At 43.2% G+C, this 24014-nt stretch overlaps 4 protein-coding genes across 10 annotated transcripts in view; 1 reads left to right on the plus strand and 3 right to left on the minus strand.

Annotated features, from left to right (window-relative positions):
• The first annotated feature begins 124 nt into the window (after window positions 1-124).
• On the plus strand, window positions 125-9106 carry LOC125774945 (uncharacterized). Its single transcript, XM_049445318.1, has 6 exons — window positions 125-407; window positions 471-619; window positions 687-2496; window positions 4286-6313; window positions 6617-6736; window positions 6823-9106. The coding sequence occupies exons 1-6, from the start codon at window positions 389-391 to the stop codon at window positions 8805-8807; spliced, it is 6111 nt and encodes a 2036-aa protein (XP_049301275.1). The 5' UTR covers window positions 125-388; the 3' UTR covers window positions 8808-9106.
• Window positions 2552-4103, minus strand: LOC125763786 (immunoglobulin-binding protein 1). Its single transcript, XM_049427302.1, has 3 exons — window positions 3796-4103; window positions 3517-3725; window positions 2552-3431 (listed from the first exon to the last, which is right to left on the minus strand). The coding sequence occupies exons 1-3, from the start codon at window positions 3919-3921 to the stop codon at window positions 2672-2674; spliced, it is 1095 nt and encodes a 364-aa protein (XP_049283259.1). The 5' UTR covers window positions 3922-4103; the 3' UTR covers window positions 2552-2671.
• Window positions 9107-9222: 116 nt separating the features above from the next.
• LOC125763787 (guanine nucleotide exchange factor MSS4 homolog) lies at window positions 9223-9996 on the minus strand. Its single transcript, XM_049427303.1, has 2 exons — window positions 9634-9996; window positions 9223-9567 (listed from the first exon to the last, which is right to left on the minus strand). The coding sequence occupies exons 1-2, from the start codon at window positions 9769-9771 to the stop codon at window positions 9322-9324; spliced, it is 384 nt and encodes a 127-aa protein (XP_049283260.1). The 5' UTR covers window positions 9772-9996; the 3' UTR covers window positions 9223-9321.
• Window positions 9997-12118: 2122 nt separating this feature from the next.
• Window positions 12119-24014, minus strand: part of LOC125764116 (leupaxin) — a 57465-nt gene continuing 45569 nt past the window's right edge. For 6 of the 7 annotated variants that reach the window (XM_049427997.1, XM_049427993.1, XM_049427998.1 and 3 more), the window contains 3 exons: window positions 18167-18577; window positions 17840-18070; window positions 12119-13531 (listed from right to left, as the gene is read on the minus strand). In XM_049427997.1, the coding sequence (XP_049283954.1) occupies window positions 13265-13531; window positions 17840-18070; window positions 18167-18577 (909 nt within the window). In that variant the 3' untranslated portion in view covers window positions 12119-13264. Of the gene's footprint in view, window positions 13532-16517; window positions 17640-17839; window positions 18071-18166; window positions 18578-24014 lie in introns of those variants that run through there. The other variant, XM_049427999.1, reaches the window with a different exon arrangement.

Below are 24014 nucleotides of genomic sequence, written 5' to 3' on the forward strand. Positions count from 1 at the left end.
GACAACAGACGAGTGGATGCGGTACTGCGAAAAACCCCGAATAACTTTCATTGTATAACACTTTGACTGTCAAATCGTGGCGCATTCAGTCGCGGTTGCTGTTCCGCAGAGTTGTGGATGTTCAACAATTCTGCGTTTTTCGCGGTACCGCGTTTGTCGAGGCTCGTCTGTTGTCGGCATTATATGTACCTAATTCGAATCTTGCTGCTTGGGTAGTTTAGTAACGGGCACACCACTGTGCGTTACAACTCTATAAACCTGGACAATGATGCTGTCCAACCCGCCTAAACGTTTGTCAGTGATGTAATGACACAGGAAAGTCAAAGCTGCAGAAAGAAGTGACGCCTCGAATCAAAATAAAATTCGCAACCTACGATCGATTTCCAAAATGTCTGCTGAATGTTCTGGTAAGTTTTGAACTGGGGTTTCGACAGATCATGGTACGATTCAAAACATTTGCCCCGTCCTAGTTTCAACCAGCAATACGAAGCTGCTATTGTACCGCGACCTGTTTTGTCGCATTTGTCTACAGTACAGCAAGGGTGCATTGATTCCTATCGATGCGGAAATTAAAAAGACAACACTGCTGGATATGTTTATTCAGCTCACCACTTTTGAGGTAAGAGATAAGCATCCAATATCTACCGTACGACTAATTCCCATTTGTATCTGATTCTTACCATCAGCATGAGCATAATGAGGGATTGCCACGGTTTATGTGCGAGCAGTGCGTCAGCAAGCTGACACTAGCGTATAGCATCCGGGAGGAGTTTATAAATCAAACAGAGCTGCTGCTGAAGCTGGTGGTGCAGAAGCAACTTATCAAATACTACGAACAGTTTCCTTTGGAGTTCAATTCATCAAATGATGCGAAGAATAAAACATCGGCAAAGGAATCGCCGTCAGCGTCAAAACAAAGCTATGCTCGAGACGAGTTGAAAGCATACGAAAAGATGGCTGCAAAGGTGGTAAATCCTAAACGGAAGGTGCCGATCACAACTCAGGTCGCACCGCAGAAACCCGAGCAACTAGTAATCCCGGATGAGGTGAATGTAGGAAACGCTACGGGAACGACGGAAGAAGCTGAAGAAACCTTGAATGATGCGATCGCAACACAGGAAGATGGTAATTTTGGCGATTTAGACAACGATTGGGATTCGTCCAGCACGGGTACGTCGCTGGATGAGGATGATTGGAGTTACAGTTTGAATCCGCTCACGCCGCAGAAGCTTGCGGAGCTGAAACCGGTACGTTTCCGTCGCAAGTATCCAAGCACTTTACGCAAACGTCCGAAACCGGACGAAGATAAGCAGGGCAAAAAGATCAAACAGAACCAGTTTTCCACAACGACTTGCTACATCTGTAATACGAAGCATGATTCGATCGCACTGCGTGACGATCACTTTCGGCATCACATCCACATGCTACCGTACGAATGTACGGAATGTATTGCCGATCCACCGTTGGAAGATCCGTCGGTAAAAGAGCCACCGGAACAGCAACAACCGACACCCGCCAAGCACATTGTGCTGCGAAGCGTCATCCAGCTGAACACGCACTTGATGATGCATACGATGCCGCACAAATGTGACCACTGTTACAGACGGTTTATGTCCACGTATCTGCTGAACCACCATCTCTGGAATTATCACGAGCACTCGAAGGAAGGGCTAACGTGCGAATGGTGCGGTAAACGGTACTACACGCGACGTCCCTTCCAGGAGCATGTAAGACGCCACAAGGACGCGACCGCCGAACGGTTCAAGTGTGACACCTGCGGACGAACGTTCGGTTCTAATGCATTGCTCAGGCGTCACCTGATGGTACACACCGGCGAAAGAAACCACAAATGCACCTACTGTCCGCGGCGTTTCAGTCGCAGGTGTAATCTGCTCGACCACTTGCGGCTGCACACGGGCGAACGGTGCCACAAGTGTAACGAATGTCCACAAACATTCAACAGCAAGGCATCGCTCGAGAAGCACCAGCAAAACTATCACAGTGAGACAGCGGCAGTTCCGCCCAGGGGGGATCGTAATATCTACACGCTACAGTCGGATGGTTCTAGACTGTACCGCTGCAAAACGGAGGGTTGTGCGTTTACGAGCGTTTCGAGTACGGTGATGACGCAGCACCGCCAGCGTCACAACAAGCCGTTCGCCTGCGAAGAGTGTGGTCAACGCTTTGTGGCTCCGAAGTACGTCCGCAAGCACATGAACGTGATGCATTCTGGTAAACCGAGGAAACCGTACCAGCGGTCCGCTAATGCAGTGAAGAAAATCAAGGATGAGCTCATGGATGAGTCCACCGCCGAGCTGAGCGCGGACGAATCGTTCATCCAGGAGGTAAAGATGGAAGAGGAGATGCAAGTGGAGGAAGACACATGGCCAAAGGTGAAGGATAACATCATACGCACCGAATGGAACGCAGGCGAACTGAACGTGGTGCGAGAGTACGTGGTCGAGTTTGTGGAAGATGCGAAAGAGATCGAAATATGAATCCCCAGCAGCAGCAAACAGCAGCAGTACATAAATAGGATAAGAATAACATGTTAGCTATTACCACACTCATATGCATGGCATTCCGATGGTTCTCCTGTATTCGATAGCGAGACGGGCTTGCACACAGTTATAAAAACAATAGGCAAACAAATAAACAATTATTCATAACCTTAGCTACGGTTGTGCCGGTTTCCTTCACCGCGGCGATGTTCGTCCTTGAACTCGTCCTTTGCTCGCTGGCGTGCCAGATATTCTTCGTCGTCACGCTCGATCAGTTGCTCCTGCGCTTCATCCTCGCGATCCTGTTCGGCCGCATTGTCCAGATGCACTTTGTTCATTAGCGAGTTTTTGTTCACTTCCTTCATCTTTTCGGGATCCGGGAAAATACCTTCCGCTACTCGTTGCTCATAAAATTCGGCCACCGTCATCGTTGGCAAGCTTGGATATCCCCTACCGTACACGGCTTTCTGCACCGCATCCCGCGTGATGATGATGGGCTTTAATGGTTTTACGGGGCGCTTTTTCATGCCGCCACCTAAAGCACCATCCTCAAACTCATTGTCACCGCTTTGTCTGGCGGATGCGACAAACTGTAGCATTTGTTTTTCTCTCGCGATGCTTTCCAGTTCGTCTTGCGATTCTATAATGGCCAATCGAAGGAGGGATAGGAAAAAATCACGCTTCGTCTCATCGTCTATCTTTGCCTCGGACTGTTCGACCACGTAACGCAGCTGTTTGATCTTTTCGTCCAGCTCTTTCTTTTCCTGAAATTTGCGAATCTTCTCATTTCTCTGCTGTCCCATGCGTTGGAGTTCGCGTATTTTATCGCTCGATGCACCAGGTACCAGGGCCAATTCGTTCATTGCGGCCTCACCATCTTTGTCGGGCGTTTCGTATAATCGGTAATTTTCACACCGTGCTAAAAAATCCCTACAATGTGTCGAACGTGAATTAGGAAACAGTTTACTTTGTAGATTATAGAAAAATTGAAACTCAGAGCAAAGAAAAAGCATACTTAAAGTAAACTTCCGCCACTTCTATAACTTCCGCCCGGTTCACGTTGCACAGCCGCAGAGTCATGCTGCCGAGGAAATATGGAAGCAGAAAGTAGCGCAGATTTTCCGTTGGAACTTCCTCGTACGATTCGTTCGTGCTAAACATTCCGACCAGGCTGACCAGCCTTGTGGCATCTTCAAACAGGCCAATGGCTTTCTTTACTGCTACCTAAAAACGATTGGACCAATTTATGAGAAAGCCCGATGGAGAAACGGCAAGGTATCAAACAGTAACTTACCTGAAATTCGTTTGCATTCGAAGGAATGGTTGTGTTTTCATCCAAGCGGTTCATGGCGCTATATCCTTCGTCGAAAATTTCGGTCAGCTTGCGGTCAAGCGGTATTTCGTTCGTTGCTTCCGACATTTTGGTGTTTCGGGGCCAACTTTCTAGATGCGTTTGGAACTTTTATTACGATTTGGAAACAGTAAACTTTTACCCTAAACAATGCACTGAACAGGTAGGACCACCAAAGAAACGTAATCGGAATAATTATTGTTTCGATAGCACCTTCCACAAACCACACACGGTTGCTACAACATGTTTTGGATTGTTTTGCGTACGCACTGCGCTCTATAGATCTTGTGCGCAGCTGACAGTGCAAAATGTTGATTTGCGATAGTTTACTTTCGAAACGATGGACGAACTACGGCAGGGTAAATATTTGTGGATCCTTTAATTTAAAAATTATTATATTCTTCTGAAATTCATCGTATTTTTATGTTTTTAGATGCAAGCAGCACATCCTGTCGAATGGAGTCCTATTCTTTAACGGCACAGAAGGCTGTATTACGGCGGTTCTGTCGGCTGTGTATGCGAGAATATCCGTTTCTGTTGCCTTTCGATTCGCTGCTGAAGAATATTACGCTGACCGACATGCTTGAACGGCTGCTGGGAGCATTCAAGCTGGAACAAATACCAAACCTGCCGGACGCAGTGTGTTCACACTGTGTGACCAAGCTGGACTACGCGTACCATGTACAGAAGGAGTTTGTTTGCAACGAGTATCGGTTGAGACACTACCACCAAGAGGGCACACTGCTAGCGAAGTTGTTTGAATATCAAACACAAATCACTGTCTCAAAAGATAGCTATACGGACCGCTTGGTGGCAGAGCATGGTAATGGGTTGCTGGCGGAAAGGATCCACATTGATCCTATGCGCGATGCACCAAACATTTGTAATGCGGAAGTTAAGGCAGCAGCCTTGTTTAAAACAGTACAACCTCCTGCCGAATGGTCCGTTGTGGCTTGTGATTGTCCTTCGAAGTCGGGACATTCCCGGAAAGCTAATCCCGTACGTCCCCTCAAGCGAACACTTCGCAATCGCCGCAGCCTTCGGCAGGCACTGGATGCAGAAAATCCAACCGGAGGAAACGATATATCCATTGATCCTTGCAAATGTTACGTATGTAATACTGTGATGGACACAGAGCAAGCGTACAGGGACCATCTGGTGGAGCATGTGGATATGCTACCGCACAGATGCTCCCAATGCTCTACCGCCGCCGCCGCGGGTGAAGACGATACAACGGATGCCACACTGATAACCTCTTTGGCAATGTTGCAGCGCCATTATCGAATGCATTCGTACCCATTGAAGTGTCCCCATTGTCCACAACGATTCCGAAAGCACGCGGCAGTGTACTCACACGTACGCTATCGGCACGAAATGTTTGATAATCCCGAGGGTTATACGTGTGACATATGTGGCGTCACAATGCAATATCGTCCCTCGTTTAGATACCACATGCGTATCCACTATCACGAACAGATGGGAACATTCAAATGTCAGTACTGCGAACGTGTTTTTGGTACACGAGCACGGTTGGAGCGTCACGAACGAACACATACCGGAGAACGACCGTTTGCATGTCATCTGTGCACGAAAACGTTCGCCCACTCGGGACAGCTAGCGACGCACATATCGCGACATAATAATGAACGCGGTCACAAGTGTACCCAGTGTGGAAAAGCATTCTTCAACAAGGCAATGTTGCGACAGCACCTAGAGTCGCATGGAACGGTTGAATCACGAAAAGCCACCAGCACGGTTAAAATGCGGCAACGACCCTGTACGTATCCTGGCTGTGCGCACGTGGCACTAACGTATCAGGCTTACTACTTGCATCGACTCCGGCACGAAATGGCCCATCGATGTGAGGAATGCGGTAGACGCTTTGCTCGATATTGTGAGTTGCGACGCCATCGGCATATCTACCATTCGACGGAACAGCCGTTCAAATGTGAACTGTGCAGTAAAACGTTCCTTAGCTCGCAAAGCTACCGGGAGCATATGGATTCGCACGCGAACGTACGCCGCTTCGAATGTGATGCTTGCGATAAAAAGTTCGTGCGTCGTCGCAATCTGGTAAACCACCGAATGTCTCACACTAACATTCGTCCGTACCGGTGCGAAGATTGCGACAGCGCGACGTTTAAGTACAAGAGCGATTTAAACCGACATCGGAAAGATAAGCATGAACAGACGGAGCAGGAGGTTGATGGGCCGATGCAAATAGATGGCGAATCTGTTAACGAACAGATTGTGCTGATGAATGAGGATCCCGTAATGGATGGTATGATCGTAGAAAGTGTACCCGAGGGCATATTGGTGAATGAGGGTATTGAGCTAGATGGAACTTACGGTGAGGTTATAGAAACGGTGGAAGAATCCATTGTCGTTGAGCAGCCAATAGTTAGCTTCGGTATAGATGAGGTGACCAAGGAAGAATATATTATAGAGTACATTAATCACGAATGATGATCGAAAGGGGCGGGTCAGTTTATTTAGCAGTGCAATGATATTTATTTATGAATAAACGTTCACTTTGCCAACTTTTCAAATATTCGTTAAAAAAAATTCAAACCATTTGAAATGCTGGCAACACTGCTTTGCTATGACGCACAAAATGCCAAACTCTCGCTAGCGTCAACGTCAAGATCGATAGAAAATGCTTGTATGTTGTGAATGGTGAACGATTTACCTTTAAAAACGCGGTGTTTTCCAACAAGTTGCGCTAGTTTTACTTGATGGAATCCCATTTTTGTGTAACATCGGTAAAACTTTAACGCTTATCACGAAATGGAACCAGCTAGCAAATCAAAACAAAGCAGTGGAACGCGCGCGTCACTGCCAGCGGATCGTAGTAAGCCAGTCGACGAAAAGCTGGCTGCAGAAGGTAGGTTACGGCATAGCTTACCTCAGAATCAATTGTAAACCTTATCCTTTGCCGCCGTTAAATTCACGTGTGTTCCACCGTTACAGTGACCACCGATGCGTTTTGTCGAATATGTTTGATAAAATCCACCCAGCTGAAGCCCTTACTGGAACGTGTGGATGGGATAATGATACCGGAAATGCTCTACAAGCTGTGCGGTCGCCAGATTGAGGTCCAGGAAGGCTATCCGCGCAGCATCTGCGAACAGTGTTTTTGTAAGTTGGATTGTGCGTTCCGGTTTTTGAACGAGTTTCACCAGCAGGACGAACGTTTGCGCAGCTTTTATTGGAGTGGGTCCGTAGGGAAAAGGTTGCAGGAATATCAAGCAGAGGGCAGCGCAACTGTTCAGAAGCAAACGGATGAGTTGATCAGCCGGTACAAGTTTCTGTTCAATCAGCCTACTAAGGAGATGTGTCATAAAGAGACCAACACAGCAAAGCAGAAGCAACCGAAAATGGTCGACGCTAGTACGATTACGGATAAGGAGATGCTTAATCTTCAACTTATCAAAACTGAAGAAGAAACGGATGATGAGATATTGCTGGAACATTACGTTATGGAAGAGGACAACGATGAAACGTATATCGATTACAGCTTGGATAGCGAATCAACGCTGAAGGATGAACAGTTGGTGGAGATGAAAATAGATTTGCTCGGCAGTCAGTCGGCGGACGAAGCGGAATCGTACACGGACGAAAAGCCCTTTAGAATAAACCTGGCCAAAGGCACTAGACAGTCTCCGCGCCCCAAAGAAACAATGGTTAAGTTAGTGTCGCCCAACCTGAAGGAAGAAAGCATGCCGACCGACACAGATGACCAGTCACAAGAACCGATATATTACGAGGAAACGGAAACAGAGGAGGAAGAGGAATCGTTCGATCCTCTTCGGTGTTGCATTTGCGACAAACGAGAGGAAAGTGAAGAACTGTTGGAGCAGCATCTCGATTTACACAGCACCATGCTGCCGTACGATTGCAAAACGTGCCTTGCGCGCGGGGCACAGGTCCGCACGATCAAGACGGTTTCCTCGCTGCACAATCACTTTCGCTCGCACCATTACCCGTACTGGTGCGAAGTTTGTGGTAAGCGTTTCCTGCGCAAAATACAGCTGGCAAAGCATAGGGAAAACCATTCGAATAGCTTGTTCGTTTGTGACGAATGTGGTCGCGGTTTTACGCATAAGAAAACGTGGCAAAATCACATCAAACGACACAAGGCGATGCGTGCAGAGGTGTACAAGTGTACCACGTGCAGTAAAGCCTTCGGCAACAAGGCCCGGTTGGATCGGCACATGCGCTTGCATACCGGTGATCGGCCCTTCGAGTGCAAGTACTGTGATAAGCGGTACTATGACCGCCATCAACTGCAGTGCCACACGGAAAAGCACTTCCGCGATATGGATTGTCCGTGCGAATACTGTGGCGAAACGTTCGCGGGCACGAGGAAGCTCGATGCACATAAGATGGCGAAGCATCTGACCGGCAAGGAGCTAGAAGACTTTAAGGCCAACCGTGCGAAACGGGTAAAACGGCCCGCTTTGCTAGATGACGAAACATGCCCGTACGCCGGTTGCACCTACACGGCCAAAACGTACGGCGCAATGTATGTGCACAAGCGTACCAAACATGTGCCACTGCATCGGTGTGACATTTGCAACAAATCGTTCGCCTTCCTAAACCAACTCCAGGTGCATATGAAGCTACACACGGGCGAAAAACCTTTTCAGTGCGATATTTGTGGTCGCAGCTTCCGGCGAGGGTTTAGCTATCGGGAGCATATGGAGATGCACACCTCGGAAACGAACTACAACTGTCCCACGTGTAACAAAAGTTTCAAACGTCCGCGATATCTGCAGGCGCACATGCTTACGCACACGTCGGAGCGTAAGTTTTCGTGCGAGATCTGTGGCAACAGCTACAAGACGAACGGTGAGCTGAAGAAGCACAACAAAAACAAGCACGGGTGCGATGTTTCAGAGCAAGAAGTGTTCATCGAAACGGAGGAACAGTCGTTTATTGTGGAGTACGTTTAAATAGTATAGAACCGACTCTCGAGCTTTACAATCCAGCGCAAAGGAACTGGTTGGGGAAAAAGCTTAGCCTAAAATCAGATAATTGAAAGGCTATCAATAGGCTCCAACACACAGCAAGTTGTTGAGGAAAATCTATTCACTTAAAGCACCACAAATCGTGGTATATACATCGTGAAATCTAGTGACCCATTTGGTCAATTACAAAGCAAAGGGAAGCAAATACAATAACTCTACCACATGCGCTCTTATAATTTCGTAAACTTATTCAATAAAAAATAATCCATACAATACCTCTTTAACACTATTTGACACTATTCGGTGTCGATTTGACCTTTCATCATAGAGCACAAGGCAATCGTTCAATCGATGACCATTTCTTGTAAAATTTAAAGAACAGATTGCATTGATTGCATGATTACATTGTTACAAAATATTAATCGTTCAAGATTTTATTTGAGGAAAGAATGCCCACAACCAAATGCAGTACGTGTGGGTCTATCGACATTGTCGCGCCTCACACATGCTGTACACGGGCAAGAGCAATGTAGGATTTCTGCGTCTCCAAATCGTGATATCCTATCGGGCCATGTTCACAATCCGCACAGGTGAGATATTTACGGTTGTCGACCGTGTTGCTGAAGCCAATGTTTTCGAACGTGTACATATTCTTCACCATCCAAAAGTCTTTCAATGTTTCGCTGGTAAACGCTTCTTCCTTATCCACTGGTTGACGCTTTTGCTTTGCCATTGGGAGTTGGAACTGAAAGAAAAACGGTTCACATTAGGCAAAGGGCAGGTTGGGTGTTTAGTACTGTGTACGCCATACCTCTGTATTATCGAAATCACTGTTGGCCGCTCTAAGGATCAAGGATCCACAGTGAACACACTTTACGTTTGTTTTGTTCTTTCCACCTTCGTCAATTAGTGCCGAATAATCGGCCGGCGCCGGATTTTCGCTGGACATTCTGTTTTGTTTTATCGAGTCAAACTTGTTTGCATAATAGTTTGGCGAAATGGTAAGTTTGCACAAAAATTGGAGAAGTATATTCACACCCAATTACGGTAAACAGTTACGCGGCAGGTGGCACCGAAAGAAGCTTGTGAATATTTTTTGGGGAGCAAAAATAGTTGTAAACAGTGTTGTTTTGTTTTTCCATTCGTTGCAATCTGTCAAAGCTCTGACTTTCCACCTGCTTCGTCTCTTGAAGAGCAGTTAAGGGGTAGGAATGTATTGATTTTGTGTTTGATTTGAACGTTACCCCGAAAACGAGTGCGTTTTTATTTTTTAAAGTACGCACATGTACCATATAATTATTGTGAATGTAAATACTATTTTTAAAACAGATGAATGGCTGTTAATTCGAAAAAATTTTCATCTCGGGGACATTTCTAAAAAAAAAAAATCTAAAAATTTGAAAATTTCCTAAGGCTATATATAGCCTTAACTTTTTTTGAACTAGTTAATAGGCCCGGTTACAGGGCTACGCAAGAGATCTACGTAATGCCGATTCTATTGAGTTTTCGTCATATGCAGAAGGATATCATTGCGACCTGTTATCTGCATGGATTTGCCCGGGTTCTAACCTCAAACGCGTTCCCCAAACGAAGCACTTAGTTAGTTATTAAGCATCAAGGGCAGCGTTTTCAGTACTTGACCAGTGTTGTGTCGATACAGCTGTAAACTTTGACGATACTACGATACTTACAGTTAAATCCAGCCTTACAGACTGAATATGCCAATTTACTGCGAACATCATATGTGTTTCATCTGCTATAACCAAAAGAAACGATCCGATTTGAGAATTATACGTTCTTTTTGCTGATTCGAAAGTTGGTCACGGTCAATTTCAACCCAGCCATCGTGGAATTGCATCTTTTCAACCATCTAAAATTTCCAATTTACTATCCATTTGCGCAACGGACTTGGCTCCGTCAGAATTGCGCACAATAATTCTAATACAATCACCAAAATAGGTAAAATTCAAGTATGGAAGTTTTTGTTAGAAGCCTGAGAAAACTACCATTGAGGCACACTGGACGTCTCTTCAATCCTGATTTCATGGTGTGTCATTGTAGGATCGACCACGGAAAAGGAATATTTTCGCAGCGCAGACATGTATTCCGTTTTCTACAACCAAAAAATATAGAAACTTGTTGAATAAAATGTCTAAGGAAATTCCAACATTCCTTACCCTTACCGACAACGCATGAGATCAGTTTAGCTCAGTTTACTAATGGATGTTTTCGCTGTTTTTCAAAATTGGCAGAGTTAAATTGCGGCCCGGTGGCCCGGTTCCCCGATCCTAGTAATATTATCAACATCTTCACCAGCTACTGCTTTTGTCCTGGACAGACAACACCTGGTATTGATTTCACTCTCCTTCCTTTTTAAAATTCCTTACAACTTCAAGAGGTCTTGGCCTGTCATTGCTGCCTTTCCTTGACTTCATTTACCCGTAGCGAGACTGTCGGTCCTGCGTACGGGGCTTTGGCCCGGATAGGATTGGAACCCTGGTCCTGTGGTGTAGATACAGGCGCCACAACCATTCTACAATTCCGCTTAGTAATTCAAAAATGTTGAATCTTCGTGTAATTCCTTCCAAATATTATTCTGGTGGAAAAATGCGGTTCCTTTTGCTTTCTTGAATACTTTCACTTGGCCAACACACTCTTTAAACCGCACCAATTGTACCATTTGTTAAGCCAGCCTACTAAGGAATATTTAGCATCGTCCTACCGTAAACCATCGTTTTGAGCATTTAACCGTATCGATTCACATTTCTATAAGTTGAAGTAGGCTGAGATCCTGCACAACAACCAAAAAACCACATCAATCTAGTGAACATACAGGGTTTGTTGATTGAGCTTTCATATTGGGCAAATTAAAGTTTTACAACACTGCCTTAGAAAAACAGCTATACCAACACTGCAGTAACGCTGCGTTACTGCACGAGTAGAATTTATGTAGCGATAATTTAGCAAAATTTTATAAATTGATTTATTTTAATGCTAATTGGTTGAAATAAGTTTCTTTTCACTCAAATAATGCTTTAAATAAAAAGAAGAATGAAAAATAATTAAAAAAAAACTAAAAACTTGATAATTTCACAAGGCTGTTCGCAGCATTCGTTGTTTGTATCACAGGAGTCAGCAGTATCCGGCGACGAGCTTTTTTGGTGGTCCGTTGTTTTGAAACATCGTCACTGGGCTTAAAAACGTTGCCTATTCCCATCGACTTCATCAAAACAAAAAAATTATTACTTATTATAATTTTCTTTGTTTAAATTAATTTAATTTAATCCACCGCACGATTGATTTGAACAAACAGTTCAAAGTTTTATTGACATGTTACAATGATTTTTAGTTCAAACGTTTTCGTTTTATTTCTTTCTCCTACTCAAAGACCATCGACCTGATCGGATAAAAAAGGTTTGAATGGCAAGTGTTTGCAAATTGTATCGTGTTATCGTTTGCTAACATGTATCATTAGAACGTTGACTATTTTACTTCTGGAATTGGCAATGCTAGTTTTGTAACGATAGAGTTAGGAAACTTTGAAACACAAACTAAAAATACGCTCCGGCTCATGATGTTTAACAAGGGTTAATAATACGCTTAATCGTGACGAGGAGAACGACTTTCCTCCCCTAAATTGTGTTCCAGTTCAGTTCAGCTGGCTATTTAATATACATACGACGCTTGGCCTAGCTAGATTAAGCCAATCCGTTTTCACTCCAATCATTTACCGTTTTGTTGTGTTGTAGGTTAAGTGTTTCGCTGATAATTTATTATAGACGTGCGCTTATATGCCTTAAGGGACGAATGGCATACGATACGTACCGTACAATGTTCTATTCGATTTGCAGCCTTTTTATGTTATATAAAACGGAGAACAAACCCGGTTACATATATGAATGCGTAATTATCATTTTGTGGTTAGTTTCAACTTCAATACACATGTGTTTTTTTTTTTCGTGTCAGCTTTATCAGTAACAAAACTCAAATTCGTCTAAAGGTGGGCCAAACAAGTCTGTTTGGTAAGCCGGTATGCGGGTAGTGGTCATCATTGCTTGACTGCTTTATCGTATTCAGATTAATATTAATTGACGCCGCACTAGAGCGCGATCAAAGCTATACTTTAGAGAAGTACTCGAGAGAAGTGTGTTTTTGTTTCGATTGCTAAAAACCAGCTTTTGTGTAACGAATAGGAAAGAGAGTTGTTGTAATAATTTCAAAATAATAAAAAAAAACCTTTCAAGCTAAACTTGAAACTAGTCTATCGTAGAAACGTGTTGTCTGTTGTGCGTTGTTACGTTATACAAATACGTAGTGGTGTCGTATGAGAAGAAACGCACTTCCGGGAAGACAGTTGAATTGTAAAAAAAAAAAACAAAAAATCCGCAGAAAAAGAGAGGGAATAGTAGTGTACTCGTTAGCTTCCGTTAAAGTCCTTAAGCCTAACCAAATAACTTATCGAAACACTGATGACAGTAGGGCTTATCGTTTTGCTCCTTGAACGTGCCCTTGTTTAGCTGCTTCAGGCAGAAGGCGCAAACGAAATGCTCCGGGTGGAATTTCTTAAACATTGCCGTAATGCACCGGCCGGTGATTGGTTTCGAGCAACCGGCACACAGTGATCCTCGTTTCGCGTGGTAGTGTGTCTCGCAGTACGGTAATCCTTCATGGTCAAAGAACGAGCCACCGTGGAACGGTTCGCGGCAATCCTGCAATTGGCATATGAAAGGATAAGAAAAAAATACGTTACATTTCTTGATTATTGATAACTTTGGAAAACAGTGGAATCAAACAGTTGGAATAATATTGTGAATATAATAGTAAATAGTAATAATAGGAAAAGTACAGTAGTATTGCCATAATAAGTGGAACATTGAAACGGAACTGTGCCACAACAACCACAACAAAACGGAAAAAGTTACAAGGGTTCCTTTCGTTCTTTTCGATAATAACATTCTATCTAATCGTTCTAATTGTATGAAATTGTTGTAAAAATAATAATCTACTTAGTTAAATAATCCTAGTTAAACAGAACCGAGTGCCGTTCGTTCTACTTAAGAAACGGAACGAACCTATCACAGGTTTATTCCGGAACGCCCTCCACGCCCTTCAACACAAGAGCGAAAAGAAGAATTATTATTAATGACCTCAATTATTGTAGACCTCGTTTTACGCTAATTTAAACATGTTTCTAATTGACCGTTGAAATCATTGGCAGAAGCACCATGTGGAAGCTAACTGCAAAATACAACTTTGTAGCAGAACTATACAAATTCCTTTATAAATATGCATAAAAGTGATCTAACGAATAGAAATAAATTCGATGTAATTATCCTTCTATTTGTTCAAAAAATTTACAAACTAATCTTCTCATTTTGTCTTTCTTTACGTTCTACAGTTCCATAAGAAATGGCTTGATCGAATTTTAAAGAGATTATTTTATATAGAGCGTTTAATAGTCCTTCCAATAAATATGATAAATTGGACATTAAACATTTCATTAGCGCTCACCAGCAAGCGTAAATTATTTTCACAGTTGTCCAGATTGGTCCTCTTTCGATGTTCACACGTTGACCCTCCACAATCAAGGATAACAAGAATGTCACACAGGTTTACGAGGTTTGACCCACGAAATTGCACGATTGGGGCAACAAAATATTGCTTCCGTTCATTTTACGGAAAGCAAAATTAAACTATCTCCAACTGTCTTTTTTCTGCCTCTTCTGGATTAAATCACATCTAAAACATGATAAATGTTTCAAACGGAACGGAACTCTAAACGGGTACACAGGCTGAGGTTTACAAACTTAAACCGAGCGGTGCGCACTTTGATGAACTTGTATATTTAAGTGGCGATTTACACTTATACTACTGGCCACCCGACCAGACTTATGCCAAATAAGTGAATGAGTGAGCATGAAAACAAAATCTTTTTCGCTCATCTATAAATATCCACCCGAGCATTGGGGTTTCAATCTTTTCCATCCTCCATTCTAGCGGGAGTTTTGGGTGGACCTTTTTTTTGCTATTTGTATTTCTAAAATACACTCACACATTCAACCAGTGCGTCTGTTTAATTTACACTCCAATATCGGATGGGATTGAGTGGGAGAGACGACCACCCAGCAAAAAAGGTACTCAGCCAGTTCCGGACGAAATCTGGTTTCCGTCCTGGCAGGCAGACGTGTGTTTTTTCATCCCTTTTTTACGGCTCCCTCAGCGCTCTTGGCCACACTTCAAAAGTCGGAAGTTGTCAACACCGAAAATCTTTTGCTTCAAAGTGATCGCTAGTGGGTGGGTTGCTCTGCTACAAACTGGCAAACCGTATTTTTAGGACCCCCCTCCCCCATACTACTAGTGCTTCTGCTGAACGTTTGCCAAACGTTGTCGAGATCAATAGGAAAAATTGTCCATAGGTATTAGAGTAGTGGATTGTGCAAAAAGGAAGGTTTGTTTTAGTTTTTTTGTTCGCAGGTCATTTACTATTTTGGTTTGGGTTCTTTGGTAAATAATGTCTTTAAGGTCTGTATAATTGTAAGTCACGTTAGTTTAATGACGAATAACAAAACACATCAAACAACAACTTATTTTTTTTTTCAATTTTACATTCTGCTATTAAACAAAACCCTCTACAATGCAATTGTTTGATCAAAAGAATTGAAGGTAAGTTTGGCTACTTGCAAATTATTGTACACACTATTGGCAAGGTGTGAAAAAGACTCAAATATATTGGTGATGGAACCTTAACCAACATGCTCACATTTCTAACCAAAACTTCACACCCTCTCACAGAGATACAATCAAAGTGTATGGGTGGTAACGCAAAAAAAAAAACAGACCACCATTTAATATGATAAGAAATTCTTCACGAGCTCTGTGTTCCGGCTGGTCCAATTACTTTTACCGCATCCAGCACCAGCGATGACATAATTGCGTTGCCTTGAGTTTATCGATACCGAACCGACGGTTATGAGTGTATCTGATTTTATATCTGTGTCGTACTTCCCTACATCAAATCAACACTAATTTTACGATATACTACTATCAGTCGATGAAAAGAAGTCTCCAAAATTAGACCACTTTTTAGTAGACGGATATTGGGGTGATCTGTGTGATTCACAGAGAAACAGTCTGTATATTCTATCAACTCATTATTAAACAGAGTGGAAGCTACATTCCATCCCTCATCATTCAACAGTTCATAATAATTAGTTCACCATTTGTTTCACTCATGATCCGTCCCTGTTCCGTGGCGCATATTACGTCATTCCCGTCTGGAATATAACACCACGCAAGGGAGTGACTCCCTTTGCATGGGTATCGACCCAGAAAGAGTAAACAAAAGTTTCATCAAATGGAGACGTCTGGTGGCTCGTACAATTCTGTCCATCATACGGACTTGGGTGGGTGTGGACATTTGTCTAGGGTATTTCCATGACGTCATTATCCATTCAGCCAGAATGATATCATCCGTTCTGGGTGACTAAAAACCAAAACAACAACCAAAAGCAAAAAAGAAAAAAACATAGAAAAGGTCAGCATTAAAAATGTGCCATACGCATGCAAACATACGTTCTCCAAGGTCGCTAACAAATACGCGCGCGAAACGCATATCAGCCAACGTGTTTAAAAAGTATTTTGTTTTGGTTTTGTTTTTTTTGTTTTTTTTTCGTTTTTTTTTCTTGTTTATTATCGTCTTGTTTTATATCGCTCTTTATTTACAATATACATTTAACAATATATTAGAATCAAAAGATAAAAAAAGGGACGCTTTTGAAATTCTTCTTTACGTAAAGCCATTTTGGTTAGCTAAAAGTAGATGTAAGCCAGGTGTTGTTGGTTTGCTTGTGTTTGTTTCTTTCGGTAATAGTCCAACGGTCAGTCACGATAGTCGCATCCGTAAATCATCCATCTTGTAGATGTTGATTAGGCGTCATTCTGTCTACGGGCGCCATTTGTCTTGTCATGATCATGGGTAAGGATCTCCTTGCTGGGCCGTGGGAATAGTGTTAAGGGAAAGATACTAGAAACATGACCTTCGGGCGGGAAAAATACTACTGCTGTGAGATACGGAGGGTTGGGATCGCAGGTATGTGTGTGACACAGTGGCTGAAAATAGTTGCAAACTTGCGCTGCCGTGTGATGCCGTCCCTACGACGCGTTACGGAGCACACACATGGCGGGAACCAACTGATGCGTGCGTTGATCGTGTGTATGTGTATGTGAAAGGACAAAAAATGTAGGTCATCTTGGGGGTTTTCAGCATCGCAGGACGGCTGATTCGGTGGTCGTGCAAGTGTTGCGTTGGTCGATTGATTTACCGAGAAGCACGATCGGTCACGTTGTTGAAGCGTTAGGCGCACAAGACAGACAGAAGTGGTAGGCGTAATGTTGATGGAGTTTCCACTAGCCACTAATCAACCGGTGGACCGATGAGGGTCGAAATGCTATTTTTAAACCGCCGATGCCAATCATCGTCGGATCATCGGGCCACTTCTCCTTTAACCGGATGTTGCATCATTTCAGTTTCGGTACTCGATATTGTCGTGATAACTTTCATCCTTTCGCCACTGCTACAACAACAACGCGTCCGTTCTGCATTTAACAAAAAAAACGCCGTTCCTTGGGTATATCGATACGACCAACGCGCACACCCCGTTCGCTCGCCACCGGCCTGCCGCGGAGAGAGAATTGTGCGATGCTACTATTGCTAGTTTGCTTAGTTTACTCGTCCTCATCAGCGCCAACACACCCGGGACAGACGGGTTTGCCTTCCATCGCGTAGAACGATTTGCCGGTGACCGGTTTCGAGCAGTCCTATAAATAAAATCAATTATTGATCTACAAATGAACACGCCACAGATATGCTGGAGCGGGCGGTGCTGTCGAACAGAAAATTGACTAAATGATCTCTTGTCCAATGCCATTATCTGATCTGGCGACTTAATACGGAAGGGGGGGGGTACGAAAGAAAATACTCGGTTAAAATGCTATCCTTCGGCTCGCTCGAGACTTACCCGACAGACGAAACAATCTGGATGCCATTGGCTGTTCAGGGCGGAGATATAGTTCTCCATGATGGCCCGGTTGCAACCGTTACACTTCGGTGCGAACATGTCGAAGTAATCGTTGCGGCAATAAGGTTTACCGTCGCGCTCGTGGAATCCATCCTCGCCGAACTGTTGACCACACTGGGCACAGAAGAAGTGTTCCGTGTGCCACGTTTTCTCAAGCGCTGTCACACATTTCTGTGATGGAGAAGGAAGAGACAAACAAACAGGAAGATCGTTTTGTTTGAAAAACGGTTAAAAATTTCGATGATCGACATAACACTCGACACGTACATCCAGTATCGGTCCATTGCAGTACGCGCACCGTGGACTGAACAGGTTGTGATAGTCCGGCTCACAGTACGGGTTGCCGTCGCGCTCGAAGAAGTTCCGCGTACCAAGCTCCTGGTTGCAGTGGCTGCAGGTAAAGTGTTCCGGGTGCCAGGTTTTGCCGAGCGCCGTTATCACCTGTCCGACGATCGGTTTGTCACAGGCATTGCAGCAACCTTTCTGCGTTGTGTTTACACCCTGGCGGCTCATATCGGCGGTCAGATTGCCGAGCATAGAATCGAGCTGATCGGACGACGGTGGCAAATGTTCGGTGGTCGAAACCGTCGTCAGCGTACTCTGGTAGTGCGAGGTGCCCTGGTTCGGCTTCGCGTAATCCGTCACCGACTGGTGCTGATGCGAGGTCCCGGCACTGATCTGTTTGGAATTTTTAGAAGAAGAAAAAAACGCACAAACGCTTTAAGTAAAAGTGCAACAATTACCTTTTAATAATTGAATATTTTTGTTTTATAAATTCCATTTGTTTTTTGTGTTGCCTATTGAACCCGAAGGACGAACCTTCTCTTTGTGCGAACGAACGAAAAACTGGACGACTGGACGATAGCCCCACGGTTCGAAGTATTCCTCGTTAGATACGTGTTGCCGCGATGCGGTCTCGGTATGAACTGAGCACTGCCGTCCATTCGATCTACTACTATTACCACCGTGGTTTGTTGCCTCCCATCGCGGCAGGATGGTCGTGCGGCGTCGATGATGAGACTGGGTGGTATTTTGCACCCCATCACCCCCACACAAACTCACACATACAGATGGACACTTTTATGCATGGCAACGTACACATGACGGGGTTTCGTTCGTTCTCGCTTCCACTAGTAACGTTTTGTTTTCCATTACAAATCGAAATGGCAACAAGAGGATGATCGTGGGGCGTTGTTGGGCGGGATGGCGACGTTTACAGCCGCTTTTTAAAACCACCGTTTGGAGTGAACATACACACACACACCCAGACAAACATGCTAAGGGGTGTTCAATTTCGCGGCATGGCGCTTATACGGTGCCCCTGTGTCGCTGCCTTTTTGACGAAGCAATCGAATAGTTATAATAGAAGATGACGCTCAGCGCAATCCAGAGAAACAGGAAAGACAGAGAAAAGACCATCCCCCCCGGGGGGGTTGAAAGGCGGATGGGCGGGTCGGTGGGGATTGTTTTTACACGCATTTGCGAATGGAGAAGAGCTAGAAAATAAGGGGGGATTTACGTTCAAGGGCAGCAGATTGGTAAAGGAAATGCACAACCACAGCCAGCATGGATCGGGATCGGGGTGGTTCAGATTCCGGAGAAAGATTTGTTTTTTTTTTTGTTGGGAGTTTCAATATCTCGACCAGGATCGATCGAACGATATAGAAAATTTGAAGGTGCGATACATGATCGAGACGGATTAAGTTTGCTTTCCCCCCGCGGGGGATTTTTTTTCACTAATTGTTGAACGCTTCTGAGAGGATTCTGTTTATTGTTGAAACACGGCATTTTTACCAATGCAAGGCAACTTCACTCATCACCATTTAATCGATGCGAACCGAGCACGATGGCGATAAAGATTTTAAACAGATTTACTTTCGAGAGTTTGAGTGCTGCTTAAAGAGCCAAGCGATAACTCGGCTGGAGGAAAAAGTTTTGGCTCGTATTAATAATCTTCTAATCAGTTTCATTAGTGGCAATAGAGGTATTAGAAAAGCATTTACTAACACTTGAACTAGTCGACTTTGCCGGTTCGTTCGTGCTTTCGTGTAGTTGTGCGCCAGACCCGGAGCTTGCGTCACCGTCTCAGGGGAAGCGTGATATGAAGTGCAATTCAATATATTTTATGATTATCATACATGCTAAGCTGCATGAGATAATATCAAACCCGTGTGCGATAGTTAAAGCAAGTAAAAAGCCAATTGACATTGACACTTTTAAAGGAGATTGTTGTTCATGTGAAAGCAATTTAAATGATAAGGAAGTGGTGTGTTTGTGATGATTACGCGAATGCAATTGGCTCAGCTTCTAAGAGCGAAACAAGCGAATGAAAAAACCATAACAAATATGATTTAACAAAACACGAACGCTTTATTTAGAATGGTGCTGACGAAGGCGTCCTATTTTTAAAACCCGTTCCAATCGAACCCACGAAGAAACCAAAAAATCCTTCGGTAAATTGTCACATTTTAAGAGCGGTGAAGTTTAGCATTGGAAAATTTCTACTCGTATTAGAAGCTGAGACCTGATTCGATCCATCATCAAAATCAATGGCCAAGAATAAGTTAGTTCTGTGCGTCTTCTTCACGGGCGCGGTTTCGTTTACTTGCTGATGTTAAAATGTTTTGTATTTTAATTTTGTTTTTGTTTCGTTAAGGATCTCGTATTTTTTTTCCTTTCGCTTTCTCAAACACCCGAAATCTTCGCTGACATTTCCTTCGACGAGTGCGCGGCCTTTCTGCTCGATCTTGCCCCGTTTTTGGTTGCAGCGCCGTACCATTTTTGCCGCCGTTTTTCCACCTTTCAACCATATCTTTTGCACTCCGGCTCGGTCGATCCGGCTCTTGCCCATGAGCCGGAAAAATAGTAACGCGCCGTGTGCAAGCGTGAAAAGATCGTTCCGATCGTGCGCCACCATCTTCTCAAACAAGCGGACGAAAACAAGCGCAACGTGTTGGTGTGAGGTGGTGTGCTACTACGCAAACATACATGTGCGTGTGCACTGTGGTTTGGGGATTGTCTCAAATGTAAGGGAAAATACAGAAAAAAGTACTTTTGAAGGGGGGGAGTTACAACATTCAACTAGAAGCGCGAGGAAGGAAGGAAAGCAACAGCTCATTCATCAGCGTATGAGGGCGTTTGATTTCGCATGGAAATGTTTAAGGAGATTGGGACGCTATTATTGCTTAAAATTGAAAAACAGACATCCGATCTTGGTTTGGAATTTACACGGTTACACTCGTTGAAAATGGCGATCAGCCAGGCTACACAAGTCAAAATTGTGGTAAAATGAATTTGAAAAATCATTTCCATTTCAGTCAGATGAATTAGTAACCTTATCCAGATGTAAATGATCAAGTACTGCTTAATGATTTGTCATTAACAATTTTCTTTCCAACATTAACTAGAACATAGAGACAAATGTTTTTTTCCCTAGTTTCAACTCTTTTCTGCAAAAAAAAAGAAAACAGACACAAGATTTAGTTCGTAATTGCGTCGGTTGATGCTAAAAAAAACAAATATCTGATGATCGATTTCGTACCATCGGTCAATAGAATGCAAGAGTTGCGTTGGCGTTGAAGCAGACCAGATCAACCATGCGCTTTTATGGTGTTCAAATAAATTTGGAAACCATTCGTCTTGCCTACTACTGGAGTAGTCCCAGTGGCACATAGTCGAGCAAAAAGTGATTGATGTTAGATGAGGGTCCTCTCTCTTCTACGGTGCAAACAATTGTGACCGTCAACAAAAATCCGATCATATTGACCCATAAACCAAGTTAGGATCTTGTAGGTAGGCTCGTTCATTTATGGTCATTCAGATCAAAATAATAATTGGAACAAAAACCTAATAAAATGGTTAATGCTAATTATAAAGAAACAGCTCTCATTTTAATTCCATATTTGATACATATTTTGCAATACAAAGCTTCTCCATAAAGAATATGATCATGTTTAAATTTTGCCTTTAAATTAATTAAATACAGTACTTAAGAAAGACACTTCAAATTAGTACAAATTAGTCAAATTAGTAGTTCTAATGAAATAATTTAACTCACACACTCTTAACAAATTAATCCAAACACTACAACGATCTACACAGCGACGAAGTAGTAGCTGATGAGTCATTCAACGCATGGTCTCACTATAAATTGTGTCATATAAAAGTCATTTTAACCGTATCGTAATGACGGATTCTCTCTATCTGTCTGTGTCTTTGGGTGGTATTCACATGTTGGTAGATTTGCATTCACGCGAGACGCCACGGGCGTGGTTGATTCAGGTTTTGATGCGCAAAATGCGGTAATTCGCAGTGCATTTGCACCTTTACGCACACTGCGGAACCCTTGAATGAACCCGCATACGATCCAACATGAATGGTGTACAATTTATTTAAAAACTATCCATAAATAAAAATACTTATTTTAATATTAATGCAGTCAATCTGTAAGAACAAATTTCATTTTCTTCCGTTCACAAGATCGATTTTGCTGAATTTTGAGGTTTTTGGAAATATATGCAATATGCCGAATAACTAAAAAAATATCAAGTGTTAAGACTATTAACCTAATTTAATAGATCCTTTTAATTCTACTTTCTTAAAATTGGTTTTTATTTTCATTTCATAGGCAAAAAGTGTCAAATTCAGGAATTTTTCCTGAATTTCTTGATAAGGTTTAAAATTTCTGCAATGGTTTATTAGTTGTTAATTGAATTAATTATCCAAAATTCAACTGAATTAAAAAAGAACTATTAGATACCGCACATTTAGGGTTTTAACTGCGTCCTAAATAAAAGATCATAAAAACGTGATTTTTTAAATATTTTCTTTGGACTCTTGAATGTTGATTCTATTAAGAAATAAAAAAAATCTATCAAACCAAAACCACACACTCCATTTAACTTTTTTTTTTGAAGGGTTAATTGTGGATTCGTTAGACAGACAGAAACCTATCTTCCATCGCACTAACCGCAGTTTTGACCCTGTCACAATGAGACAACGTGCCGCCACACACCGGCCCACTCAAAGAAAACCGTTCGCTAATCAAGCAGAGACGATGCGCAAAATGATGTACCTCCCCACCGGGCGCTCGTATCATCATCGTCATCATCATCCTCATGATTGCGCTCATTTATCGATTGACACCAAAGCTTGTTCCGCACGGGCACGTATTCGCTAAAAACTCTTGTTTACGAAGGTACTTAGTGGCCCTTTTTCGTCTTGCAAGCGCCAACCGTTTCAGGGTCGTGCATGCAAAGTAACCAGCGAAGAACAACAAATCGATCATACACTAACTAACATACACTAACAGCGGTAGAAACACTTGCATTTTTTCCGGTTAGCTAAGTATGCAACGGCAGCAAGTTTAATCGATTGCAACAAACAATTATTCGCCCTTCGACGAAGGATAAATGCACACGTCCGCCTGTGCTCGATTCTTTCCCCACGCCTTTTTGGTACCTTAAACGGGTTGACCATCCATCCGAAAATGGCCACCCACCCGGGGATATTGCATGCTAAACAACAATTGTTTCCGACCGCGTACAATGGTCGCGATCGCGATTCGCACTTTCTTTGGGGGGACTAAAGGCTGCCACGTGCGCTCGGACGCGGGTCCAAAAGAACAATACGAACTAACAATGCACACTGAAGTGTGTATGACATCATGCGTTCGTTCATGCGGCAACGATAACAAAAAAGTCTCACAAAATTGCAATATGGAATGAAACGACTCTACACACCTTTGGACTTTCCTACATCTTGTATGAAATTCGTTCTGAGATCGTTTAAAAAAAATAAAACTAATTTGTGTTAATTTCCAACCTCCCGACGCTATTGCCACCGGTTTTGTAGCGAATCATTTCACATTTCAACAAGGCGTCAACCTGGGGATGTTACGGGCGGTTTACTAATGAAAGCTAGAACTAGTTTATGCGCGTGACACTGCACGAGCTCTAGGGTCAACTATTTAACTTTCGCGACTCTTTCACGAATGTTGACATATTTAATTTAATAGCCGTAATAATTAGCTGCGTGCTTCGCGTTGGTGGTACATTGCGAGATGGTGTAAAAGGTTTAGAGTGTTATTGTAAAGGTGTGAAACATTGTTGAAAGA

Source organism: Anopheles funestus, chromosome 2RL, assembly GCF_943734845.2.
Source record: "Anopheles funestus chromosome 2RL, idAnoFuneDA-416_04, whole genome shotgun sequence".
NCBI classification, from domain to species: domain Eukaryota; kingdom Metazoa; phylum Arthropoda; class Insecta; order Diptera; family Culicidae; genus Anopheles; species Anopheles funestus.

What these genes read in the sequence shown, in the direction of transcription:
- LOC125763787 (XM_049427303.1), bottom strand. Translation starts at nt 9,771, where the DNA reads ATGTCCAGCGAAAATCCGGCGCCGGCCGATTATTCGGCACTAATTGAC. An exon ending in GTGATTTCGATAATACAGAG is followed by an intron (nt 9,568 to 9,633) that starts GTATGGCGTACA and finishes TTTTTCTTTCAG; the next exon opens with TTCCAACTCCCAATGGCAAA.
- LOC125774945 (XM_049445318.1), top strand. An exon ending in TTCAGCTCACCACTTTTGAG is followed by an intron (nt 620 to 686) that starts GTAAGAGATAAG and finishes TCTTACCATCAG; the next exon opens with CATGAGCATAATGAGGGATT. An exon ending in TGCGAAAGAGATCGAAATAT is followed by an intron (nt 2,497 to 4,285) that starts GAATCCCCAGCA and finishes TTATGTTTTTAG; the next exon opens with ATGCAAGCAGCACATCCTGT.
- LOC125763786 (XM_049427302.1), bottom strand. Translation starts at nt 3,921, where the DNA reads ATGTCGGAAGCAACGAACGAAATACCGCTTGACCGCAAGCTGACCGAA. An exon ending in CGAATGCAAACGAATTTCAG is followed by an intron (nt 3,726 to 3,795) that starts GTAAGTTACTGT and finishes AATCGTTTTTAG; the next exon opens with GTAGCAGTAAAGAAAGCCAT. An exon ending in GTGGCGGAAGTTTACTTTAA is followed by an intron (nt 3,432 to 3,516) that starts GTATGCTTTTTC and finishes GACACATTGTAG; the next exon opens with GGATTTTTTAGCACGGTGTG.